Genomic DNA, 26,653 nt, shown 5'->3' with positions numbered 1-26,653 from the left:
GGTAAGAACAAAGCTTCTCTCTTATCCCCTTCCCTGACTATCACCCCCTTAAAAGGCCCAAGGCTCTACTTGTGGTCAAAAGAAAATTCTTTGTTAGCTAAGCACAAATAAAGACGAGAACATATTTGCCCAACAACTTCAGTTATTAATTACCAGTTTACCCAGTCTGTCTTGTTAGACAGCTTCTGGTGTAACTGAGGTAATTTAATATGAAACATGTGAGCATGTAAGTGCACTCTCCGTATCTATGTACACAAAGCAACACCTGATTAACTACTGCTTACAAAATAAGGGATGCTGTAACAGTCTAACAACATCATGAGTGGTAAATAATGCTGGTCTAATGCGCTGTACTGTTTTTATCTTTATTATACACCTATAATGAAAATGCAAGTTAATCCCTAAGACTTAAATTCCTGTAGATAATTTATGGTATTTGTGAGGTCTGGGATCTAAATCTTTTGGGGGGGGGGGGGTTGGCTTTTTATTCCTGTTCTAGCTTAAAACTCTTCAAGCACAAGGAGCTATAACAAGCTGTTAAAACGTATTTAAATGACATTTTCTGACTTTCCAAAAAGTAAGAAGATATACTTACTTGAGTATCATATTCATAGTTTCATTTCGATCTTTACCTTGAAATGGTAGTGTACCAGTAAGCATTTCAAACTGAAAAGAACAAATGTTAATCTAAATCAACACTTCTTCCCCCAACTGCTCAAAGCGTTAAGTACTGTACTCTCCCCTATCTCTACATCAGACATACTGGCTTAAGCTTTTAAAAGATTCTCTAAAAAGTTCAGAAATCTAAAATTTGGTTGTCATTGGCAGATTACATAACAATAGCAGCAAGGGAGACATAATGATGATGCACGAATATTTTACATAAACTACTTTAAGTAATAAAACCTCTTCCATAACCGAGTCTTAGACGTTGCCATACTCTGAAAGCAGCAAGAAGAATAAATTCTAAAACAGTACTTTTAATTTCAATGTGCATAATTCAGCCTGATGCTCTAACACATCATAGCAAAGGTGTGCTAGCGGTTACTGGCTTATTTCACTGCTATACTCCAGTATTCATTCAACATGCTTACTCTTACAAAAATGCGATTAATATTCCACCAAATTAAGTCTTCAGGTTTTTTTTTTCCCTTTAACTATCAAGTAATATCTGAAATAAATATACAAACCGAAGTTTCACACTGACCACAACTGTTATAAACTACCTACGGACTACACATGTGATTGTTTTGGTTCCTGGTAAGTACTCCTTACAGGGCTAAGCAGGTAAAATGTAAATTTTATTCAAATTAGTTACTATTTCAGTTAAAATCCAGTTATTATCTCTTCCCCTTACCCAAGCATTAGTAATTAGATCTGGACAAGCTTATTCTAACGACATTATTTCACATTCATTTAGACATATGCAATGTATTTGTGACCTTAAGAAAGGTAAGCAACGAAGCATACAGTACCATGAGAACACCAAAGGACCACCAGTCAGCACTCTGGTTGTGCCCTCGCCTGTTTACTACTTCAGGTGCCATGTATTCTACAGTACCACAGAAAGAATAGGCCTTCTTCTCTTGATCTACTGATTCTTTGCTGAGTCCAAAGTCTACAACAACAGCATTACAAGAATATAGCCAGTAAAGAACTTTAGAAAAAACACAACACTGTACATGGTATTTCAAAATCAAAGTGTTGACAACTTTTGTTTGCTTGCTTTTAGGAATACTGTGTCATTATCCTGGCTCTTCATGAAACAAGAAACTGCAGATATCTAGAGATACTGCACACAACCAGTTTACTACATACCATTCTATAAGTCCCATTAAATTGATTAGCCATCAATATTACTATTCAAAATACTTGAAATATTACATGTTTAGAGACTTAATATAATCAAAAGTTCTCATCTCTGTTTACTGCCTGCTTTATTCACATAAAAAATTGGATAGAAGCAAAAATCAGTTTCAAAGAGAACTTCGTCTGCATGGTCTAGTATTACTGAATGATGAATAAATAAAATCAGACTAAAAATATTGTTATATAAGACAACATAGTTCTGCAACCTGACTCAAGTTCAGTAGAGTCTTGTGTATCTGCTCACTTCACTCCCAGAATCCTTTTTCTTCCTTAGTTTGAACAAAGCCACTGAATATACAAGTCCTTGATATTTGCCCAGCTCTCAAGAGTCCCATTTTTCAAAGGGGAAATGATTGCTAATCAATAATCCCATAAATTATTCTTTCCAGTTTCAGAAGGAAGTGAGAATTTTAGGATTGAATTGAATTTAAATATATAATGGAGAATTTTAAAAATTATGCACTTTATAAACATGGTTTCCATCACCATTATTCCATCAAGTTTTTGAGAGTTTAAAAAGCTTCATTTTCTCTTGGAATCTAATAGGCAATATCTGTAGATCAAAATATATAACGAAATATAATACAAAAGTATAACCTTAAGTATAATTTAAAGCTTGCAGAAATTCATAGTAATTTGAATTCTAAATAGTCTTGTGTATTTATAATTTCCTATAATATATGTATTTTAATTGTTCCTTGTAGAACACTGTTCTGCAATTTTATATGCATTTCAAAGTAATAATCCAGAAAGGCAAAAAAAGAAGTAATATTTCAGAAGTCTTACTATGCACTAAAATACTTTTACACCAAAAGCACCTTTGCTCCCTTTTAAAAGTCTCAGTCAACAACTTTAGCCTGGCTCTACCACTTGTTGATCTTCTGTTAAAAGGCATTTCATAGTAAATCTTGATACAGCTCACTTTCTAACTGGAACAGTGGATAGTTTGAGTTACTAGCATACCACCACCTGAACTAAAGCTCCCTTAAAAAACACATTCAATGTCTGGTTTTGTATTTGCAACTACTTTTCTTAAATTTTAAAACACAGCAATTAGGATATGCAGTTAGCAATATTGCTGCTAACAAATATTAGCCAACTCAAAACTAACTTCAGTGGAACCTACATGGACATCAGGATCTGAAAACGATATGATACAGTCTCTGGTGATCTAAAATACTTCAATAAAAGTACTTATATACATTAAAAAAATGAGAGAAGGGATACAGATTTAAGAAGTCTGTCTAATAAAACAATTTCAAAACAGCTAAATACTGGCTCACACATAATCCAGCCATCACCATACATGTCTTAGGCTTGTAACTAAAAGCTTATACAGGAATATGTTTAGAAAGTGCTATACTAATAAGTGTTACCTACCTGTTAACTTGATATGTCCTGCTTCATCAAGCAAAATGCTGAAAATTAAAATTCACATTCACCAATACACATAAAGAGGAATGTTTACATATAACATTTAAAATATAAAAGTTAACAATTTTGATCTCCAACTGCTGTTATTAATTTAATAAACCAATATTATATCATTAAAATCACAGGTATATTTTTTACGTTTACATAGTCTAACAATAATATTTGTAATTCTTTACATCACTATAGTGGAAAATGCAAAGCAACAAGCAAAATACATGTAATAGTGGTAAAATACATTTTACTTTACTTTTCTGGCTTCAGGTCCCTGTATACAATTCCCAAGCTGTGAAGGTGATCCAAAGCAAGGGCCAGTTCTGCGAGGTAGAATTTCACATCTTCCTCTGTAAACATAACCTAATAAGAACTGTATAGATTTACCTTCTGATCTTGTCTTCAGTTTTTAAAACTGCAATCTAAAAAAAATAGTCTTGTCTGCCTAAATTTCAAATAAGTTTTAGAAGTACTTTATGAGCTCATAATTCATTAATTCACCTAACAGAAATTATATACTAATACAGGCTAATCATCAAGTATACAATAGAACTACCTGCAATACTTAAACAACAACATCAGAGCATTACTGCAGAGCATTAGCTAACTTTGAAGGTAATAAATGTTACACTTGGTGTTACTGACCACCAGCACTCCTTCTGCCACAATCCTATACAGACTGTTTTCCACTGCATTGTAAAATTTAGTATATGACTGCTGTATTGAGTGACAGTCTCCGAATTCACATTAACAATATGTAGAAAAAGTAGAAATTTTTTTTAAAAGTACAAAAAATAGAACTGGTGAAAACAACAATTACGTGAAAACCTGCAGTGGGAGTTGAAGAACCTACCCTGCTCTTTTGAGGAAGAGAAATTTGAAGAACTCCAGTGAGATACTGAAAAACTGACTGACATTGCATACAGAGCATCTGAGTGATGCATTTCTATCCTCCACATTCAACAGGTTGCTTCTCATCTCATATACAAGAATTGTACCTGCTTTGACTCTTGTCGCGTTCTACAAATTACTGGAGAAGCCAGTAATCTTTAAATTACTGGAACTAAATTTCAGGTTAAAGTGAACTATTCTCTTGTTTCTTGAAAACACCAGGAATAAGGAGAACAGCCATCTAAACTGCACAGTAGATAGCTAACACCACTTAAATTAAGGTAACTGGTATTACCAATTTAGCAGTATGCTAATCTGTACTTTGAATTGCACATAAGTAATCTGCTCTACTGGCAACAGAAATACTCCTTATTTCCGTAATGATAGGTATTAACGTTCTGTGAACAATAAAACTGTTACGCTATACTGTTTCACCCTGATTTTTTACAGACCAATATTGATACTGGTTTTTATCTATATCCAGAAGAAACCTTGGCTATCACTAATCCTTGGAGTAGTCAAAATGCAAATCTCAGAATATGATGATGCTAACCGATAGTTTACAGTCTCCCACTAATAATTTCATTTAAAACTGCTTTCTGTGTCAAATTAAACATGATGCAAGTCAACTTCATTAAATGTTACCAATGAAAACTTCATTAAATGTTACCAATGAAAACTTCATTAAATGTTACCAATGAAAACTTCATTAAATGTTACCAATGAAAACTTCATTAAATGTTAACAATGAAAACTTCATTAAATGTTAACAATGAAAACTTCATTAAATGTTACCAATGAAAACTTCATTAAATGTTACCAATGAAAACTTCATTAAATGTTACCAATGAAAACTTCATTAAATACTCATTTCACCTCCACAGCTGAAACTCTCATACACACATTAGAATTTAAACACCAACAGAAATGTTTTAATAACCTCATACTAAACCCAATTAATTTAAAATAATCCTTGTGTGGCAACTATGAGATGCCATGGGGAATTTACCCTCACGGATATTGTCCCCGTCTTTGTTTTACCACGTACTTTTGAAAATACTTTATCTTCCCATCAGAAAATAAAAAGCCCCGATTTTTTTTTCTTATCTATATACACAGTAAATATTTAAAAGAAAATAACTGAAGTTTTCCAAAAACAATTAGAGGTTTAACTATAATAAAACTTGATAATTATTACTTTATTCCCAAAGGGAATAAATACAACTTTCAACCACCTAGCTAGTATTATTACAGATAGACTTGCATCCCTTATTTAAGAATATTGCAAACTCAGTAATCCCAGCTGTGTTAGTGCTAAAGTCCTTCCTGCTACACCAGAATTTCTTCTATAATTAGACATATCAAAGCAGAGTTTGACCTCTTTCCTACATACTGTTCCAATAACTCTTTACAAGTCAGTTGGCTTGTTTAAGCCTTCTGACCTCCATTTTAGCCTTGTTAATCAATTCTGAGCTCAATTCTTAGACATAATCACTGTTTTACCAAGGTCGGCTTTTTATACAAAGGAGAACAATCCCCTCTTTAAATTCTTCTTTCTCTTTTGCCTGTTCCTAAAGTAAAGCTTTGTTTTTACAAAAAATATATTGAGAGAAAAAAATAGTGCATGGTCTTGCATACTGGCGATACAACTACCTCCTTCGTGTCACGAAGGATCAGTCACATACCCCATTTTCCCATTTAAGAAAGTGGTTTTCCCTATGTATTAGCAATATAAATGTATTTACATGGGTGAAAACACCAAAAAGCTCTCTTACTGAGAAGTTGTTGAGAAATTGCCATTAAAAATTCAGATCTTTTATGAAAGCTTTGGAAGGTTTGCAGAAAGAAAAGTCTCACAAACATGTTCATGATACTTAAGGTAGCACATAACAAATATTTGATGACAAATGTCTTAAAAAAAAAAAAAAAACCCAACAAAAAAACCAAACCCACAATAAAAACCAGGCTGCATCCTATTCCCTCCTCTGAAGCTCTCGCTCCAAAAAAAACCAAACCAAAAATAGAAAGGAAAAATTGAAGGTGCAGTTGCACACCAATGTTAGATGAAGGGAAGTGGTTTCAAAAACACTTTTTCACTTTTCAATGTTCACGCTTTGTGAGATTAAGCATTAGGATTTCTATTACAGCATTCTGAAATTTTACAATGCAGCAGAAATCTCTCACAGATGCAGGCTTCTAGAAGCACTTCAGCTGACTATGAGCATGAGAACTTATACATCCTCTTTCTTCGTTGCTAAATTTTAATTTACTTCAATTAGGTTTCTAAGCAACAAAACATTTTTAGACAAAAGAACTGTACTTTGCAGATACCAAATTAAAACTTAGACTTCTAATCAATACACACTCATGTTACTTAAGGTTATAGAATTTATTCTAGAATATGCAAGGGAAGCCCAACTAAGTTATTAAAATCTTGACTATGACAAGATATATAGGGGAAACAGCTACAGAAGACAATACTATATTGACAAAAAACTCTTAATACTGAGTGAAGATAAAATTTTAGGTACTTACCTCTTTGGATAATCGCGTGAATACATCTCCTCCCCTGAGAAAATCCAATATTAAATACAGCTTCCCTTCAGTCTGAAAGGCTTAAATAAATAAATAAATAAATAAATAAATAGTTGTGTGACAAAGATGATTTACAAAACAGAACTGAATGCTTTTACAACTTGGAAATTTCAATGAAAAGCAATACTTTTGTTATGGATCTGAAATAATTCAGCAGCACATGAGGTAATTTACTGAATGATTACTTGTTTCTTGTAGAAGACAATCTCAGTCATAAGAAATTATTAAAATTTCTTATGTTCTTTTATTTCTCCTTTGTCAAATACGGAAACATCAAGTACGTGCATTACTGTGTTTTGGCTTTACTCAATGAAAAGTAAGAAAATCTCTGCAGAATTTGTCAGAATCTTCCAAATATTTAATTTCAAGAGGACTCAACCTAAAATTTACTTTCTTTTTTAGCCCTGTGATTTAAAGTTGCCAGAAGCTAATTTGGGCACTACAAAACTGAGAAAGAACAAGATCAGCTAAGCCTTCAAGTATGAAAGAAACTTCCAAAGAATGTAGCAAAAACAAATACCAACCATAGTGCAGTTTGACGATAAACGGATGATTTACTTCTACTAATATATCTCTCTCCATTTTTGTACGAACTCTATCCCGAACTGAGGGGAAAAAAGAAAAGACTAGGATGAAGCAAAGATATTTGGTATACTACGAATTGAGCAGAGTTTATTTCTAAAGCCATACTTCTCCTTGTTAACTTATCTGTTTATAACTTAAGTCTCTCACAAAACACATGCTTTCAGATAACAAAACTTTAGGTTTTTTCTTTCTTGACCCATGTTCATTATTGTCTTCAATTTCCTCCCCCTCCAACATGTTCAAATATTTTCTTACAATCTACATTACTTTCAAGAAAAAAAGCTCACATCTACATTTCTAGGCAGCTAACTTGAGTCTCTGAATTAACTATCCGTACTGAATATGTATTTTCTCTCTTTTAAGATTACTTTTTCCTCCTCAACTAGTAACAATCCCTCTTTATGCACAGTGAACTTGCATGCATCAAAGTTTCTTCTGAAAGCCAAAACAGTAAGCTAGCTTGCTATGGTACCTATAACAAGAGGGAATGACTGAACAATTTTAACCATAGCTCTAACTTAAGACAAAAGGAAAATTGTTTATGAAATTAAGTTGGTTTAATATAATGAACAGACTAAACAAAATTAAATAATGCAATTTTAAAGTTTGAAAGAGTACTGTTAACCACGTAACTAAACCTATCTGGCCAGATTTAAAACAGTTCTAAAACATGAACTTACAAGTTACTCTAAATGAAAGCTACCAGCACAGAAGAGTTATGAACTCACTCAAAAATACGTAAGATTAAAAAATAAAAGCTTTTAAAAAGAAGTATTTACATGACTCATTTAAGAGATACAGGTTCACTGGTAAACATTTTCTAAAGTTCTGATTTAAAAGATACACGTACCTTTTAAAGAAGCTTTTTTCAATACTTTCATTGCATAAAGTTGCCCAGCATCAGGACCAATTATTTTCCGCACAAGGAAGACCTGGTAATACAAACCCCATTTTTAAAATTACTGCTGAGAATCTTTCACGTAAATACTAGATCAAGCTGACTTAAAAAAAAAAGCATTATTTTACATCTTTAGTTTAAACTTCATTAACACAGACAAGGAGATAGCATGTCCCTAGTCCCATCCTGCTCCTCAAAAACTCTGTGGAATAAGAAGATGCCAAACATTCATAATATGTCTTTTGCATAAGCAATCTTAGTGATCAAATATGCAACTATCACAAAGCATCTGCAAACCTCCTATTAATTTCAGACAGCTTTCAGTGTTCTTTCCTAAGTATACATCTTTAAAGGAAGAGCAAAATTGCATTCCCTTTATCAGATTAGAGGTATGTGCACCACCAAGCTCTCTGAAGCATTAAGCTTCATCATAAACTATGCATTCTTTCCTATAGCAAGTTGTTTAAATAAGTACTTACTTGGTAAGTACTTATATAAATCTGTATCTTTATATTCCTTTCTTGGAGAAACACAATTCTGCCTGGTCTTCCACCTCCTAAGAGATTTTTGAGTTTTAAGACCCAAGTCTCAAATATGTAATAGGCTGTATTAATGAATTCTGTAAGAGTGGCGAGATGAAAGTGAGGAAACCTCACCATTCAAGATCAAAGCACTCTTTCCCCCTGGAATAGCAACTCCAACAGGTCTTTCTACCCTTTTCTTTCCAGGGGAGTTTTAAAAATAGATGCTATATAACTTGACACTAAGAAAAGCATAATATTAGATAAAATCATGCAGTACAAATACATGTATCTCCAGTGACTAATATTCTAACTACTAGTCTTTCAATTTACAAAATGGCTTGGTATGTGTTCCTGTTTCTAAGTTGCTCTTCTTATAAGCAATTACTATGAGGAATGTTTGTACCATAAAAAAAATAATGTACAATCACAAGAGAACGCCAAGAGCTACCCAAAATGGCCTCTCTGATTTTACCTTATTAAGGCTTTCCTTAACACTAGATTTGTTACATATATACTTTGTTGGAAATTATTAGATATCTAGAAATCAGTTTTTGAAAAAAATAAGCATACAAGCTTGCAACATTCTCCATTCTAGAATCAGAAATTCATACGCTGCCACTGACCACGTTGTACAGGGTTGGGAGAAAGGTTCTTTGTATTTTAAGCACCGGTTTGCAGAAAAATGTCATCATGTTTCAAGGTTATTGGGCTTTTTGTTCTGTTTAAATATCGCCAATTTCGCACCTGCAGCACTGCTCTCCTGTTAAATGATGTTGATGCTCAAAGAGGAAAGGGAATAATTCAGACACCAGCAAATAAGAAAACATCTGTAGAGTAATACACTCACAATTACAAAAGTATTCATAAACCTGTACAAGTATTTTAGTGCTTAATAACTAGCAGCCTGTGAGAATGTAAGGAATTCACGTACAAGTTACAAATTTCAGCCAATAAGGACCAAAGAAGTTGGTCCTCAAAAACTACTCAAGCACCATCTATTTAACTTGCAGACAAAGTCTCCATAATCCTGCACCTTGCAGAGATGCAATGATCGGTCATTCAATTGAAAAGCAAAATCAAGGTGGGCACATGTTGTGCAAGATGATTCACCTAAGCAAAGTGAAGATTATCTTCAGCAGATCAGGTGCTGAAGCTTTAGGTTATCAAAGCCTGAAGAGAAAAATTCAGTAATGGACATGAGGTTTAACCCTTTATTTCTGTGAAGCAATGTTAAATCCTGCACAGGTGTCAGAAAAGGCAGGTAGAGGATGGGCTGTAGCACTGTAATAGACTAGAGCTAACAAACCTTGTGTTTGCTAAACTCAAAGGGAGATCACTGGGAAGTATGAACTAGAGGGAGAAAAACAAACACCACCAAGGCAACAGTCATTGATCTTTGTTGTTTATTTTCTCTTTTCAATAGAAAGCAACAAATAGCAGACAAAATGAGCTCTGCTCAGATTTGCAAGTTGCCATCCAATTCTTAAAGCTGGTTCCTCAACCAAGTACTGCCAGGTTTTGAGAGCTCTAAAACAGACGTCTCGCCAAGCTGGCAGGATTCTGAGCAAGAGCTTTCTTTAGGCTGCCCGCAGTCTGAACTCTGTGAAGTAAGAATCTGAGTCAGGGCTAAGAGGTCGGTACCAGATGTACTAACCCTAAGATAGCTTCAGCCATCTCAACTCAGGAGTAATAAATGCATGGAGCCTTTTAAGCTCTCAAGACGTGTGTATGAGGGAATTGGCAACCAACATTACCAGATAAAGAAATATTTCTTAAGCTGTAAAACATGAAGAAATACTTTAAAGTCTATTTTCTAAACTATCACTTATTCACAAAGAGCCTTCCTAATGTCTTCCCCCCCCGCAATACAACTCTATGCAGAGATTTGTTCCTGCCATGAGACAGATGAAACCAGCACAAGAATAGGAAAATAGAAGCATGTGTAAAGCTGACTGTCTACTTGATGTTGCAAAAGATCTAGTCTGAGTCTGGTTTAAAACAATAAATTAGCTTCTTATTCACTAGGATTAATATTTCAACTAATGTGTTTAAAACTAGTGACTGAGATACTGGAGTCTTATTTTCATTTCTGCAATGTGACTCCAAATGGTACACTACAAAAAAAATCACTGTAACAAAAAAATTGCCATATTTCTTCTATATGCTATTTGACTGATTGTTCACTTAGTGTCTTTTAGCTGTACATTACTTGACAGATACAGCAAAATAAAAAACCTGAAATACATTTCCCAGGTTATTTACTGTTACGCTGGTTCAAGTTCCAAACTACCACAATCATTCTCCCATATCTACGTGAATACAAATTTTGTATACTGAAAAAAAGTCAAATATTCACAGCATGTCAAGTACCATCATTAAAAGACAAATCACTACCTCCTCCAGAAGTGCCTCCAGAAGTATCTATTGCACCACTGGTGCCTCCCAAGCACCAACCTAAGCTACAGAAGATGAGAAGCAACCTATACAGAATAGTTATTGTTCAGTTTGATTCCGCACTAGATGGTGCAATAAAGTCTTGAGGCAGTTGAAAAAAAAAAACCATGACTTTGTTTCAAATAGCCATGGCATTGGCAAACAGAGCTTGTCAACAAAAATGCCGTTGCGTAAAACCCACCCTTAACTCTTTTCACATGGAAAAGACAAGGTATAATGGGCACAAGTTACTCCTGGGGAGATTGGGACTGCACACAAGAGGAGAACAACCAGTCACTGGAATCATGTCCCGAGAGAAGTGGTGGATTCCCCAACACCAGACACACTTAAGATTCAGCTTGAGAGAATGCTGGGACAACAAGTCTAGGTCACGCTCGGCCTAGAAAGGTTGGACCAGATGATCCTTGAGGTCCCTTCCAACCTGGTATTCTATGATTCTATAACCCAACTGGTCAAATCCCTTACTGTTGGTGCCGTTATTCCCATGAAACTGCAGATGCAAGTCCAGATGAAGTACAAACATACCCCTGTTCAGTGAGAGCAAACCACAGCTTTCCGTGGCAGACCTCCTAAGATTTGCTACTGACTGACCCTTCCTGCCTAAAGACTGAGGCTGTTGCCTCTCAGCATCTGGTATGATTTGGTGTCCTGCTATAAAAAGTGCTGCCTTGGCACCAGAGTAAGAATGGAAAAAGACGAAATTTGTCAGTACCTTTTCAAACATGCCCAGCAGCTCTGCTACAGCCGTAACTTTATGAATGTCTGGACAGGTCTATGGAAAAAGACATCACCTTTTCCTCTAAAACAAGTCAGAAATGCTACCATAGCAAAAATGAAAACACCCCCCACACCCCACCCAACCACAAAACAGGATGAAAAACATCCTTCAAAACAGAGCAATTGCCACAGGCATAGCTATCTGCGCTCAGATGCATTAGGTTTATACCTTCCCTTGTAGTATTACAGAAATAAGAGGAGTAAGACAAAGCAGGTTCAAAATGGATATCAGATGAAAACTTATCTTACCTTTCCAAATGATCCCTGTCCAAGAACCTTGAGTAGTTCAAACTGTGCTGGATCTGCTTTCTCACAACCTTCTTTCACATGGTGTGTAATAGGAATTTCTTTCACACTTCCTTCATCCTATTATTTCAAGACAAACAACAAAGAACAGGCCTGAATGAATCAAATATCATTAGAAATGCACACAAATGCCTGCTCTTTTCTTTGTTAGTGGTTTTCTGGTTCGTTTGCTTGGTTTTTTTGGGGGGTGTTTGGTTCTCTTCTGTTTTGTTTTTTTTAATATTTTAAATTCTAGTACGACAAAAAGAAAGCTGTTCAAATGAAGAATTTTCCCATCCATCCTTTCTTAAATAGAAATTTCTAAACAGAAGTAATTTTAGTTTAGAAATTTTAACTGAAGTAAAATTCTCAAAGAATGCTTATTTACTTTTGTCATAAATATTACAACTACAGCAAAGATGGATTTTCTTGCATGAAAGGAATAAATGCACAGATCTTTAAACCAAGTCTAAGATGATCCTTCTGTGCTTCACCCCTGTTTAGCAGCCTTTAGTTTTCCCAGTCATTACTCTTCTCATCTTTCCCATTCCTGAAATAGTCTTAATGAAATCTAAATTGAATTTCATCATTTCAGTAATTATTGCTTTTCACAGCAGCAAATAATAAATATGGTCATCCATTTGCAGCTAGAGGAACATGCATCATTTGAAGAGCACAAATAAGATATGAGTCATCTTAAGAACTCTGCAAATTCTTGCATCCAACAGAAGAAACACAGCTCTGGGGTGTTCATGGAAAGACTATCCTGTGTGGAGATGACCTTCAGAAAGCTGAGGGTAATTCTGCCCTGCTGACTTCAGCACAGCACCCTCAATTGTGAAAAGACAAACATTCATGATGAAAACAAATCGGATGATGTATTGCAGCTTTCATGGTGTAAGAGAAGTTTCTGTGAGCTAAAACAAGCCAGATGTCAAAATAAGCACCTTTGAAACTTAAAACTACGTGCTAAGGCCTACAACAGCAACCTCAGCTTGCATGTAGAAAAGGAGCAGCACCCCTTAGCCCTATCAAGAATACCCATGAACTCCTTGCACACAGCAAATACAAGCCAATCACATCAGAAAATCCCATCTGATTTGCAGTACTTTGCTTTTAGGGTACCCAAATTATTATTAACTGTCCTCCTATGCTCTCTTTAGGTCTTCATCTTGAAAGCTTCTCTTAGCAGAGACCAGAAAAATGCCCTACCAACCTACAGTCCATTGCTCTCCCTCAATGACAAGTACAAACAGCACCAGAAAAAGACCTGACCACTTGATGAAACAGCTGGCTTTAGGAAAGAACAGCATTCTATAGTCAGGCTGACTATAGAAAGTCTTGCATGCTGGGAAGTGTTTAAGGCCAGGTTGGACACAGGGGCTTGGAGCAACCTGCTCTAGTGGAAGGTGTCCCTGCCCACGGCAGGAGGTTGGAAATGGATGAGCTTTAAGGTCCCTTCCAACCCTAAAAGTTCTATGATTCTATGACATCCACGCATTAAAACTTATAATCAGCATTATCACATTTTAAGCTACTTTATTTCCCTCTTTCTTCACAAAAACCCAGCTGACATACACTTATGACACAGCGTATACATGCCAACTTCATTTCATCCCTCCACCTTGCTGACTATGCATGTAAATATTCATAGGAAAGATGCACATATTTTATTTTAAACACGTGCCTGGAACTTCAGGCAGGTAAGAACACCAGCATTTCAAGTCATCCGACAAGAGATGAAAGCAGCAAGTTGTGTAGTTGTACAAGAGACTTAATGGCTGGTTCTTTCTATGAAATATGTAAATAGTCTATTTAAATGCCTTTTTACTTCACCATCCCAATTTGTATTCCTTAACACTGTGAACCTATGCACAAGAAAAGATCTTTAAGAGTTCACCTGCTCTTCTGTTTATCACCCACCTCGAGTCATTAGCCTGTGACATCACATGTGGTTGCTGCGGAGACTGACAGAGTATTTCTAAATGTGAATCCAGGAGAAAAATGTTTTCCATGTGAACAAAGAATAACTTGAGATGTATGAAATTAGTTATTTTTTATAAAGTGTTTAACCTTTGCAAAAGATCTTACTTAATCATCATTAAAGTACTAAAAATTGGCATGACTGAAGTATAAAAAGACCTCTGCATCATCAACAAGAAACGAGCAGGTAAAAAGTTGAACAGATATATAAGCTAGTTTCAATTCCATTTCTGGTTTGGCCTCCATGAACTGGAAACCTGATTATCTGATTTTGTGCTCTGTTGCTTGGGCAGCACATCTATCTCAGGGTACAGGCACCAGCTCCCACTGAGCCACCTGGCATAAGAGGCAACTATTCCCAGTAGATTCAATAGAAAACAAAGCATTGAAAGAAACGCCACAATCGGTTATGGCTTTGTGCCATCTTACTTTGTTACAGCTTGACTGGTATGTAGCTCCAAGCACCTAACAAACAAGCTCAGCAACATCCTTTTGGTTCAAGTACAGCAAAAGATTGAGACAACCCATTGTAACATGTAATATGACTACAACACTGACTGTTTATTTACTTACTCTACACCAGGAAACGTCCAAGCACCACATGTTTCTACCCCCAAGAGTTTATTCTCCAAATCACTTACTTAAGTAAAATCTTAGATCTTAAGTAAGATTTAAGAAGTTCTTGCAACACAAATCAGTGGTTACAGCTGGCAGTAAAATCTACTTGATACCTTCTTCCATGATTCCGTTCAAAAATACATGGATGGGTGTGCCGAAAACTGATGGCAAATTTTTCCGTGCGAAGTCAGGCATTTCACTACGTACAGAATTAGCCTGAAGTTTAGTCTAAGACTTAGCCAGCATACAGAACACTGATCTTCAGCATCTCCTAAGTATGCGCATCACCAAGGCACTGGACAAAAATCATGCTCAGCAGGGTTTATCTGAGATATTTCTGCACAAGTCAAATTAACACACTGGTGCAAAAATTCTGTTCTAAAATAGCAGGCATTAAGTACCTTCTAGATGAATGTACAGCAACTACATTAAAGATGACAGTGCAATAAGAGCAACATTAAGCACTCTGTGTATAGAAGGTTTAAGGTTGGACAGAGCATTTTCCGAGGTTGAGGGATCTGTAAATGTTCTCTCCAGCACACAGAATCTGTTTTCCACAACCTCATGTAGCAAACTTTCCCAAACAAGGCACTTACAGCCCCTACCCAGGTACTAATTTTCAAAATCATCTTTGAGACTTGGAGCCTCTTTAGATCTGGTCAAATAAAATGACAAGTTCAAAAGTTATTAAAGAGCAGGAAATGCATGAATTTTGCTTCAAAAGCAAGTCATGCTAATGAGCATCTCAACTGAACATCTGTCGAATATACTTACATGATAGGAATATGGTTCACCTTCTTCCATAGGCTCATCTGCCATTTTAAGGCCATTTAGCTAGAGAGGGGAAGGGGAATGAAGAAGAAAAACAAAAACAAAGTTAAGACCTAAAAATTTCAAGTAAGCAGAGTTCATAATTTGACCAATTTACATTTCAGAGCACAAAAATGGAAACTGATGCTCTTGTTGCTCTAATTTAAAACTGGAGTTTCAAACAAATACTACTACTTAGACGTTATATTTAGCATCTCCCTTATGTATGATTTAGCATATGCCTTTGTAAATGCTGTTCTATAGTGTTATTTAATTGGAATGAATTTAAAAATCCTTCCTTAAAAGCTACAGATACCATCCACACAAGATGACAGTAAAGCAAAATTTTTCTGTTAAGCACAAAATTTATGTTGCAGATGCTTTTCAGACACCTAAAATCTGCTGCTGACAATTAACTTGCAGTTTAAGGAGAAAAGATTCAGAAGTGATTTAGAGTCTTCTTAGGGCAAGAGAAGTGCAAGAGCAAGAAGTGCAAGAGCAGGTAGTACAGAGAATACACATCACAGAAATCTTATGCCCAAAATAATTACCCACTTCCTTAAAAATTTAGATTCCTCTAAAAACTTGCTTGCATCAAAAGTTATTTAAATATCTAGCAAATAGAATACTCAAATTTTAAGTACTTCAAAAACTGTAGATCTGTATATTAAAATCGTTCTGGATCAATTTCAAAAAACCACCTTTGACAGGCAGTTAAGTATGATATGCATCTGGACAGAAGCAAGCAAATGACATGCTCTTAAATCAGCACAATACTTGCTACCAATTACCAACCCCCTCCCCACCTCCAAACAGCAGTAAAAAGATAGAGTCCACAGTCACAGTAAAAAAAGAAAAAGTTTAAAAGTTATTTAGTTGAAGCTCGAAGTAACAATGCTGCTGAACAACTGAAACTTGACAAAAAACTCAACAAATCTAAAGGACATGCTCCGTTTAAACATGCAAAGCATTAATTAAAAACTGGAAATACCTGACAAAAGGGGTGAAGCCAATTACGGATTTTGCTAGTGACAATTGCTAATTTATTTGTATGTTAATAGTTCAGCATCGCTACCTTCACGCGGCATCGATCTCACACAGCAAAATACTAACCAGAAATAACACAAGGAAACTCAACCTACTTTTTTTCCTGAAAACAGCAGTGGAACCAACTAGGTTCTTAGACCAAGTAATGACACTGTACTTCTGAATTTATCTAAAATACATGCCTAAGATACTGAACTGTGGTATGATTGTCAGTGTGCAAATTGGTAAAAGACACAATTAAAAAGAACTTGAAATGTAGACCATGCCCCTGTTTAAAAAACAGGAAACTCGACAGACAGGTAGGGCTGAAGGGACAGGTTTATACCACCACAACTGCGTCATCTAAGCAAACCTTCAACCACTTCCACTGCTTCTTTTAGGACTCCTGCTTTCAAGTACAGCTTTTAAGAGCTAAGTGCTAAATGAATGATTTTGATAAAATTATATCTCCAATTTTTCTATCAAGATGCCAGCACCCATTTTTGGATTCACTACAGAAAAAAAAAATATGAAGGAAAGTAGCATGAAGCTTTTGTTACTTTCACTCTTCTCTATGTTTCTATTTATTTTAACCACAGTTTACACACACACTTCACATTACCTATAATCTGTCAGCTTCACCAAGCACTGGCATACTCAACACATTCATCATTTGTATCTATCATGTACTGCCACCCTAATTTCTCAAGGCAAAAAACCACTAACCTATTACCCTGGATTCAGAAATCTCACATTCGCTACAATGCTACTAAACTAATTTGCTACATAACATCTCTTTTTTGCATTAATATTTTTACCAAATTAGATACTGGGATGGACAAGACACCCACTATACTTGTTGTTACACAAATTAACTGAATATATAGAGAAATAACGCCAAAACTCAGACCAGATATGAACCAGGTATGTGCCATCCCTGGAGACATTCAAGGCCAGGCTGGATGTGGTTCTGAGCAAGTTGATCTAGTTGAAGATGTCCCTGTTCATTGCAGGGGGCTTGAACTAGATGACCTTTGAAGGTGCCTTCGAACCCAAACTATTCTATGATTCTATGATTCACTGCCATGTACTTTCTTTTCACAATAACACTAGATTACATTTAAGTGTGAATCAATGTGATGCCCACAAAAGTTGTCCAAAAAACTTATTTGGACCCAGTAATAAAATGGGTTTCCACACTCCAGGTGCTCAGAAATCAGACAAAATTCCTCACTCATGGACTTCATTCAAAGTGAACTTATGGGGCATTTTGCCTTTTCTTTCTTTAAATGTGGTCAACATTTTCCAAGTATTGCTACTTAAATTTAAGCTCTGGGAGCAATACTACCAGCCAGAAGAACTGTTGATAGACTGAAAACAGCAGCTTAATTCCAGGCAATCAGATACAGAAAGCTGTCAGCCCTGCAACAGGGTTTTGAACCAAAAATCAGCATGTTATTTGATCTACATAATTCCCGACCACGTCATGTAAAGCATACTTTCAGCTTTCTGGCAAAACAAACGTAGTCAGTTATTGGATTTTTATGGCAGGTAATCAAATGCCATCTTAATTAACAACTTCCTATTGTACACTTTTCCCCTTCTCTGTTGCGCATGGGGTTTTTTTTCCTGTCCAGTCTCTATGAAGACTGGGATGCCTGCCAAAGTCCAAAGACTTTCATGTTCAAGTGCCTAAATGTACTTTTATTGCCTAATACACACGACCATGCTTTTGCCTTCTTTGTTTGTGAATCCTGGTCACTGTCCATTAAAAAAAAAAAAACAAAAACCAAAACCACTAACCTGTTGGACTGCAACCCAAAGTCTAGTACTTTTTTTTTTCTGTTAAAAATTTCTATGACAAAAATCAAATCATTACTGTTCTGTACAGACACTTACACTGGCCAAGGTTCAGTAACTAAAGTGCCCACTATCATCCATGTAAGGCAAAAAATTAACACTTAATTCCCACCTCTGTGGAAGCCAAATCCAAAATTCTGCTTCCACAGCCAAGTGGGACCCCTTTTAGTGATATAATCATAAATACTTATGCACAAACACACACCAAACAGAACTATTTTAACCTCCAAGTCATTACTAAGTATCTATGAACACACATATTTAATTATGGAGAACTGGAAAGCACGTTACCATAAGAACAGGTGAAAGAATCATAGAATAGTTTGGTTTGGAAGGGACCTTTAAAGGTCATCTAATCCAACTCCCTGAAATGAGCAGGGACATCCTCAACTAGATCAGCTTGCCAAGAAGCAAGTACCATTAATCTGACAGAGATTTTCATCCTTGAATCATTTTGCTGTTCAGTACTGCTGAAGTCCTACAACTAACCAAACATTTTAAATATTAACTTTCATTAAAACACAAATTAAACTCAGACATTTAGGCAAACAATGGGAACGCTTTCCAAATACAAAATGCAAAAGTTACAGAAAATACTGCACATTGTTGATTAGTATAAAAATAACTAGAACAGCTACATAAAAAGATGAGACAACCTGGCAGGTAAGAGACTTACTTTTCCAGAGGTGCAGGCTAAGAGACTCAATCCTCCGATGTCAAACTGCCTCCTGATTTAAATAGCTGCAATGGATCCCATGACTTGTTGGGACTATACCCTACTGCCTTAGGAGAATGTCCAAAGGGCTTTTGTGAGCTGGTAAAAGGCTTAACTACTATTGCACATGTTTTCCCTCTGGTAATTACAGCAGAAGAATCCCAGTATTACCAAGGATTTGCACCATCTTCCCTCCCATGTGAAAGATGTTTTAACTGTTCACACAGCAAGTGAATTATGGTTTGGTGGGTCTATAGGTTTTGGCAAAAAGAAGCTAGACAAGAGGTCAGCAAAAATGCCTAACTACAAGGAAAAACTGTAAAAGGTGTAAAGCTGGTTCACTCTGCCTTGCTTTTACACATCTCCATTTAGGCACTCAAACAGAATTTAAAAAAAAAAAATAGAGAAAAAGCAGAACAGGGAATTTTATAATCATACTATTATTAGAAGTAGAAAGTGTTACTCATCACCTCTCACATATAATCTCGTCTGGCTTCAAACAGGTAAAATTCTACATAAGGATGAACAAAGGCTTCTGCATCCTCTATGGTTCCTCCTTCACTGTGCTTAATTTGCTAAGTTACCACAGCTACAGTCACCAGACCTAGACCTCTCAGTTCTTCCAAATGAACACAGGAATAACCAGTTTGCTTCCCCACATACAGAAGTATTACTTCAAATACTTATTTCAAAACGTTAGAGTGGAAGCTTACATTAGAAACCCCAATTATTTTGGAAAGACTTTGAAAATAAATATCCTTTGAAAAAAAAAATCCTGTTAAGACAACCACATTTGTTCTTCATTTATTCTGAATTACATCGGCACAGTTTGCATCATTAATTTAATTAGCAACATATTGAATCTTATTTCCTGAGATAGGGTTGAGAAATCTGGGGGTTCTGTGCACAGCCAAACAGGTGAGGGGGTTTTTCTTTTTTAAACACCTAAAAGTCACCATCAACAAAACTGAAGTTTAAAGGCACCTGTTCTTCCTATAAAACATCCACAACTTTTCTCCAATCAACAATTGATTGGTTTTTCTTAAACAATAGATATTGTCACTGCATGGAACTGCCCAAGCAGGACTCAGTGCTCTTTACTGCCTGGGCTGGCATGCTTTTGGGAAGAAACAGCCTTCCCCACTACAGCAGCCAGCCCCACAAAGTTGGAATGTGAAGGAGTGTTGTTAGGGTTACCCAACACAGAGTTACACCAGCTACAGCCGAATCCCATCCTACCACAATGTGACCAGAGGAAGAATGACCATTGATGGTAGTGTCCACCTGAGACTCCGTAGGTTGATGCTGAGTCTTCTCATCACTCACCTCCTGCTCAAACCCTCTGCTAGTCTCTTTCCCTCAATTCCTCTGGCAAAGGAAGAGGGCATGTAACTCATACTCTCTTTAAACATACAGAGTAAAAGAAGATCAAGCCATCTACCTTAAACAAACACCTACCTTAAAACAAAAAATAAACAAACCCATCATCAGTTACTACAGAAATTTACAAAGTTATTTTCCTGTGGCAAATAAATAATACATTCAGACAGGATAACAAACCTGCAGCAACATATAATTACAGATTTTAAGAAAACATTTTGATCCTTCCCATTATCAGAGATTAGGGGAGAGCTACATGTGTCTCAGATCAGTTAGAGCTATGAGAAGACACAAACCTAACCATAAGCACAGGGACCACTGAACTAGTAAAGGACTTAAGATCTTTTTACTACTGCCTGCTTAGGAGATGACTGTAACTCCAGAATCAAAGGGCATAAAGCAGCCAGTCTCAAAATCATGTTTCATGGCAGATAAGACAACACTGGAAAAGGGTTAGATCTAGACTTGCTGAAAACAACACACTTTAAATTTTATTCTTAACGTAGTAAAAAGTTGATCTACATAAATATTAAAATTTGATGCAAGTCAACAACTCATAGCATTCTTTTGCTCTCCAAGTTTAGTCTCTCCAAGTTATCCTTCAGGAATCAAGGGGAGCTACCTTGAACAAACCCCCTGCTCCCTTTAGAGACTCAGAATACCATTGCAATTTCCAAAATTATCTTTAAAAGTGGTATATCAAAACAGAATTATCACCATTATTATACTGCAGCACTTTTCAATGCATAAAGACATTCATTGTTTTGCTTTTAAGTCTATTAATGTGCTTACTTTTTTTCTTTTTACTTTTTTTTTTTTTTTAAGGCAGCTTGTTCTCAGAAGCCTTTGTAAAAAACTGCACATTGTTGCAATGGCTGAGGGCACTCAATTCAAGTTACAGGCAACACTATTACTTTCTTTTCTTAACATAACACAACCTAATTGTGGAGGTTTTCGGAGATGCACCAAACAAGGTAGCTGAGTCATCCACGTCACTGCCAGTAATTACTCACAAAGGAGTTACGCAACTCTTAACACTGACAAAATTCAGTGGCCTTTGACAGACCAGGCTCAGAATATGCTTCAGAGGATGGGCTGAAAACACTGGCCAAAATCAAAGATGTATTTATTCAAATTGGCATGGGCGAGAGCTTATAGACAACAGTAGCAAAGCTCAACTCATGAACAAGCAGCAACTTTCAATGCAGCCCAGTTTGCCAGCAGAATATTTCAGTTTCCAGTCACTTTGTTGTTTCAACCTTGTCTTCCTTGTCACTGTCAGCCAGTTAAGCAACTCACTTATGAAGTGTCTATTTCAAAAACAAATACTTGAGTACAAAGCCACATTTATGCAATTCACAATATTCGTGTATTGCAAACTGCACGCACTGAAGCCAATTACACTTCTTTTAAATGCAAGGCTATTTGTATTCAAAAGGCAGAAAATACCCAAATTACTGTATTCTGCCCAATTCCAAGTATTACTGCATTTCATTCAGCTTGGTCAATAAAATGTTAACATTTATTTTCCTCTTCCTTTGTAGAGACTGCAATCATATTGTAATAATCTACAATGGCTGATTATAATCAACACCTATTTGATTATTGTACCTATTTTTACTGCCATGAAAATACTTATTAATCCTATATTTAGGAGGAAAGAAGTTCACTCAGTATTTGAAGCTTAGACTGCATGGCGCTGACCCTTCTTACCTAGGCTTAAAGAATTCCCACAGTCACTAAACCTGCTCCACAAGTGACCCTGTCACAGGAATATGACAGAACAGCACAGGGCACAGTCCAAAATGCAATCCTCAGCACTTCAAAGACCACCAACACAGAAAAGGGCAAAATCATTCAATCCTAAATTTCTTCCAAAAGTTCATGTTGACTTTATGCCTCAGAGCAGGAAAATTTGTTTCCTACCTTAAAAATCACATTCTTCCCTTGCCAACTGTTTTTGCTTCCTCAAGTCAACACAGGCACTGCTTCACTGGGAATGCTTTTATTTTTAATAAGATAATCCTAAATTTAGTCTACAAGCAGATTCCTCTGGAGAAAACTTTCTCAGATTTTTCCTCCTATGCCACAACTGATGGACAATAGCACCAGTAAGCATAAGTAAATTTGTCTTCACAATATAGGATTATTTCACAGTTTCATTGCTGACTGCAGTTCCAGCAAGGCCAAGGTCACAGAGATCTATCAGACTGCCAAGATAAGGTTGTAGTAAGCATTAAAGGCTATAATTAATTCTATAAAATTTAAGTGAAGAATCCAGACCGAAATTAATTTTAACGCAAATTAAACCTGTGCTAAATCCCCAAACCACACGAATGTAGAATTCCAGCAAGTGGAAAAGTATATTAAGTGCATCTCTGGGATGTGTGATAAAGTGTTATAACAACAACAGGTATTTGTTAACATAATTTGGGAACTTCACACGTAACTTCAAGAAACTGGTTTTGGTATAAATGAAGTTTCAAATGCTCCTAGCCAAATGTAACAGGGACGTAATAAACATGATGTCTCCTTTTAATCAGAGTACAACTGAAATAGTTTTACACAGACCCTGTTAAGTAAGTAGTTCATGTACAGGCTTGAGGAAAATACAATTTGAACAACGACTGTTGCAAACAATTGCATTCAGATGTTAGGAACACAGAGCTCTTTCAGCTGGAGCTCCACTGTCCTATGCTCTGTGGGCTAGATAGACGTGACTTCAGAACCAGGCTCCTACCACAGTGTTTCTATGTTAGCCCTGGCCCAGTCACAGATTCGAAGGTAACTTCAATGCCACCACCATCAGCAGAACTACCTGTCTGAGCTTTGCGGTGCTGGGGCTGGTTCTCCAGCTACTCTTACTGGCAATACAATATTTATGACAAGATCTGCACACAAAAGCAGCACTGAACACTGTACTCTGAAAAAAGCACAGCCTTGGTGGAAGGGTATTTGTCCAGCCAAAAAGTACCAAAACACACACAACAACCACAAGTGTTCATATTTCAGCTGCAATACTTGTAAGTTTCATTATTTGAACACTGATGTATCACAATGTTCTTACAGAACAGGTCAACGGGGCCAAAAAACCTTTCAGACCTTCAACAAGCTTCATACCTGAACTACAGCACACTATTTTTACAAACCATAAGATTAACAAATAAGCCTTAATACCTTCTGCTGACTTTTTAATCCTTACCTGTAGCTTCACTAACATAATTAGGATTTGCCTAATACTAAGGTACAGGGACTGCATCAAGTATTATTAGATCATTAGAAAATTTTAAAGTGTTCAAGTGTAGCAGTTGTGGTGTGGAAATACACATCCAGTGATTATAGTACTTGGAAGGGGCACTCTGTAGACATAGCTACAGAAAGTAAAATTAAAAAACAAAGAAAGAAATGCATAACCTCGCAGCTTTATTCCTCTTGGGAATAATTGTGGTAGGTTTTTTAACTTTATAGGTATAATTTTTTTTAATCAGAGAATAAAATTTCAACAAGATCCTTTAAAGGATGTCCTTTCACTTTTCCCAAAACTTTAACAAACGCCAGTTTTGCACACTGTGTACTTAGAGATGAATTTGCTACAGACCTTTTTACTTACGATAAGAAAAGCCTAGTGCATCACAGAGAGCAAGTCTGACCAGTTTTAAGAAGCTTTATTTAGATAACATCTTCTGTGTGTCTAATACACCTAGGTATAATCTTTTGTTTGTCATACTTGACGATACTTGACACGCAATCCTACCCTTCTGATTTAGAAGTGCAAAAGTTTTAATACTCAATGTCACATGCTGCTGAGATACACACATTATTAACGCATAACCAGTTTTATCATTTATTGTCTTTTAAATAGCATTTGGTACTTGCTTATGGATGCACCTACAGTGCTAAGCAACACCTCAAAGACACTCTCGAAGTCATTCCTTGTTCTTTACGTTTAAGCATCCAAACCTCAGTCTGAATATGCGTGTTTGGAGAACACTCCTATTTTTGTTAGTTGTGTGTATGATAATTATTGTAGAGTTACTCAATGAAAAAGTGAAAAGACCTCTCCCAGCGACAAACTACCTGCACACACATCCAGCTTTTCTCCAAGAAGTTAAAGTAACTTTCCGCGGGAGCTATGGCCATAGAACTGAGTTTACCAAAACCCTCCCGAGCTGTATGTTAATTGGGAACCAACAACCGTGACGTTAACATCGGTAAGAGGCGACACGGAGCACACCGGCGGCGAACACTCTTCACCACGCGTTACTCCCGCAGCCGGGCGGCCCCGCGCTAACCCCACTCCCGCGCTGCCCCGCCGGGCTGCGCCGTTCACCGCCGCTCCCCAGCCCCGGGGCCGCCCCGGGCGCAGCGCGGGCTGTGAGGCGTCGCCGCCGGCCACAGCCGCCGAGGGGCGGCGGCGGAGGCCCGCGGGAACGGGTCCTCCCGCGGCGGCGGGGACGGGCTGCGGGGCGCGCCTGGGGGCCGCCACCTTCCCGGGACGGGACGAGCTCCAAGGCGGCCAGTCCCGGAACGGCAGCTCCGGGGGACGAGACGCGAGCAGGCCAGGGGGCGGGGGCCGGGAGGCAGCGCCGGGGATCCCGAGGGAGGCGGGGAAGCGGCGGCGCCGAGAGCGCCGGGAACCGGAGGGGGGAGGGCGGCGGACAGACCGGGGGCGGCGAGGCGAGGCGGGGGGAGACCCGCGGCGCGGGGGCCGGCGCGGAGGGGCCGGGGGCGTTGCGGTCCGCCCGCCCTCCGCCCGCACCCCCGGCCAGGTCGCTCCCAGGGGCCAGTAGCGGGGAGGCAGGTGCCCGCGGGGAGCCCCGCCCGCCCCGGCCCCACACTGACCTCGCCGCCGCTCACGTACAGCTCCATTTTGTGGCAGGGCTCCGGCTCCTCCGCGTCCTCCAGCGGAGCGAACGGCACCATGTCCCGGCTCTCCTGCAAGCCGGGCAGCCGCTGCGCATTCCCCGGCTCAGACGCGGCGTGCGGCCGCGGCGGGCCCGCTCCTGCTGCCCATAGAGCGCGGCGGCGGAGCCCGGGCTACTGCTGCTGCCGGCCGGCGGGGGCGGCGCCGCTCTGCGCTCCCCCGCGCACACCCCCCAACATGGCGGCGGCCGGGGGCGGGGCCTGCGCGGCATGGGGGTGACGTCAGGGCGGGTCGGAGAATCCCCTGCATGGGGGGGTGGGGGGGGCGTGGTGACGCGCTGTGGCGTCAGCGTCCCCTCGGCCGGGCGGCGCCGCGCTGAAGGGGAACAGGGCCGGGGTTGAAGGGGACCCCCGAGTGCCGGCCTGAGGCACCGGGTGGGCTCCGGGCGGCGCGGCCCTGCCGCGCTGCCCGCCCGCCCGGGGGGACCGCGGGGAAGGAGCCGCGGCGGGGCAGGGAGGGAGCGGCCGCTGGTGCGGTGGCGGCACCTGGACGTTCCGCCTGAGGCTGAGGGAGGGGCTGGGGCGGGGGGCGATTAAAACAAAGCAAAGGAGTGAAAAGAGCGGTCGTGCAAAGCGAGTCCCTTCAGCCCGCGAAGAGGTCCCCGGTACCTACCTTGGGCGCTGTGGGTTCCCCTCATGAGCGCCGGCAGCCCCCCTGTGGGCTGTGGGCAGGGCGGCTGTTCCTCTGAGGTGATGCCGGAGAAGAAAACCCCAAAACTTGAGTTCTGTTTGATCTGGAGGTGGCAGGAGAGGAAGCACGGGCGGCTGGAAAGTGGGAAACTATAGCCTGGCTCCTCCTGCGTTCTTGGTGAGGTGAGGAGCGCGAACAAGCTGCCTGCACGGCTACAGGAGAGTGGAGCAGCCTGCTTCACCGTGGTTACAAACACCAAGGGGATGGACTCCTTTGTTTCCAAGCATGTATTTAGAGAGAAACACTACAGTATGTCCAAATCCGAGGGGGTAGAAAAAATACCATGGATAAAACCCCTATGATTTCTCCATCACTGTTTGATCTTGGAGATGGAAAACACTAGA

At 38.5% G+C, this 26,653-nt stretch overlaps 1 protein-coding gene across 9 annotated transcripts in view; it reads right to left on the bottom strand.

The window, feature by feature from the left end:
* Positions 1 to 25,756, bottom strand: part of RPS6KA6 (ribosomal protein S6 kinase A6) — a 42,824-nt gene extending 17,068 nt beyond the window's left edge. For 3 of the 9 annotated variants that reach the window (XM_030497170.1, XM_030497175.1, XM_030497176.1), the window contains exons 1-10: positions 25,538 to 25,756; positions 15,679 to 15,738; positions 12,268 to 12,384; positions 8,216 to 8,297; positions 7,305 to 7,385; positions 6,721 to 6,800; positions 3,551 to 3,657; positions 3,250 to 3,287; positions 1,476 to 1,618; positions 596 to 666 (exon numbers count right to left, since the gene is read on the bottom strand). In XM_030497170.1, the coding sequence (XP_030353030.1) occupies positions 596 to 666; positions 1,476 to 1,618; positions 3,250 to 3,287; positions 3,551 to 3,657; positions 6,721 to 6,800; positions 7,305 to 7,385; positions 8,216 to 8,297; positions 12,268 to 12,384; positions 15,679 to 15,738; positions 25,538 to 25,618 (860 nt within the window). In that variant the 5' untranslated portion in view covers positions 25,619 to 25,756. Of the gene's footprint in view, positions 1 to 595; positions 667 to 1,475; positions 1,619 to 3,249; positions 3,288 to 3,550; positions 3,658 to 6,720; positions 6,801 to 7,304; positions 7,386 to 8,215; positions 8,298 to 9,820; positions 9,958 to 12,267; positions 12,502 to 14,226; positions 14,921 to 15,678; positions 15,739 to 24,772; positions 25,021 to 25,537 lie in introns of those variants that run through there. The other 6 variants (XM_030497171.1, XM_030497179.1, XM_030497173.1 and 3 more) reach the window with 6 other exon arrangements.
* Positions 25,757 to 26,653: the final 897 nt, after the last annotated feature.

The sequence above is a fragment of the Strigops habroptila genome, chromosome 9, assembly GCF_004027225.2.
Source record: "Strigops habroptila isolate Jane chromosome 9, bStrHab1.2.pri, whole genome shotgun sequence".
NCBI classification, from domain to species: Eukaryota; Metazoa; Chordata; class Aves; order Psittaciformes; family Psittacidae; genus Strigops; species Strigops habroptila.
This window is presented reverse-complemented; position numbering and strand designations above follow the sequence as displayed.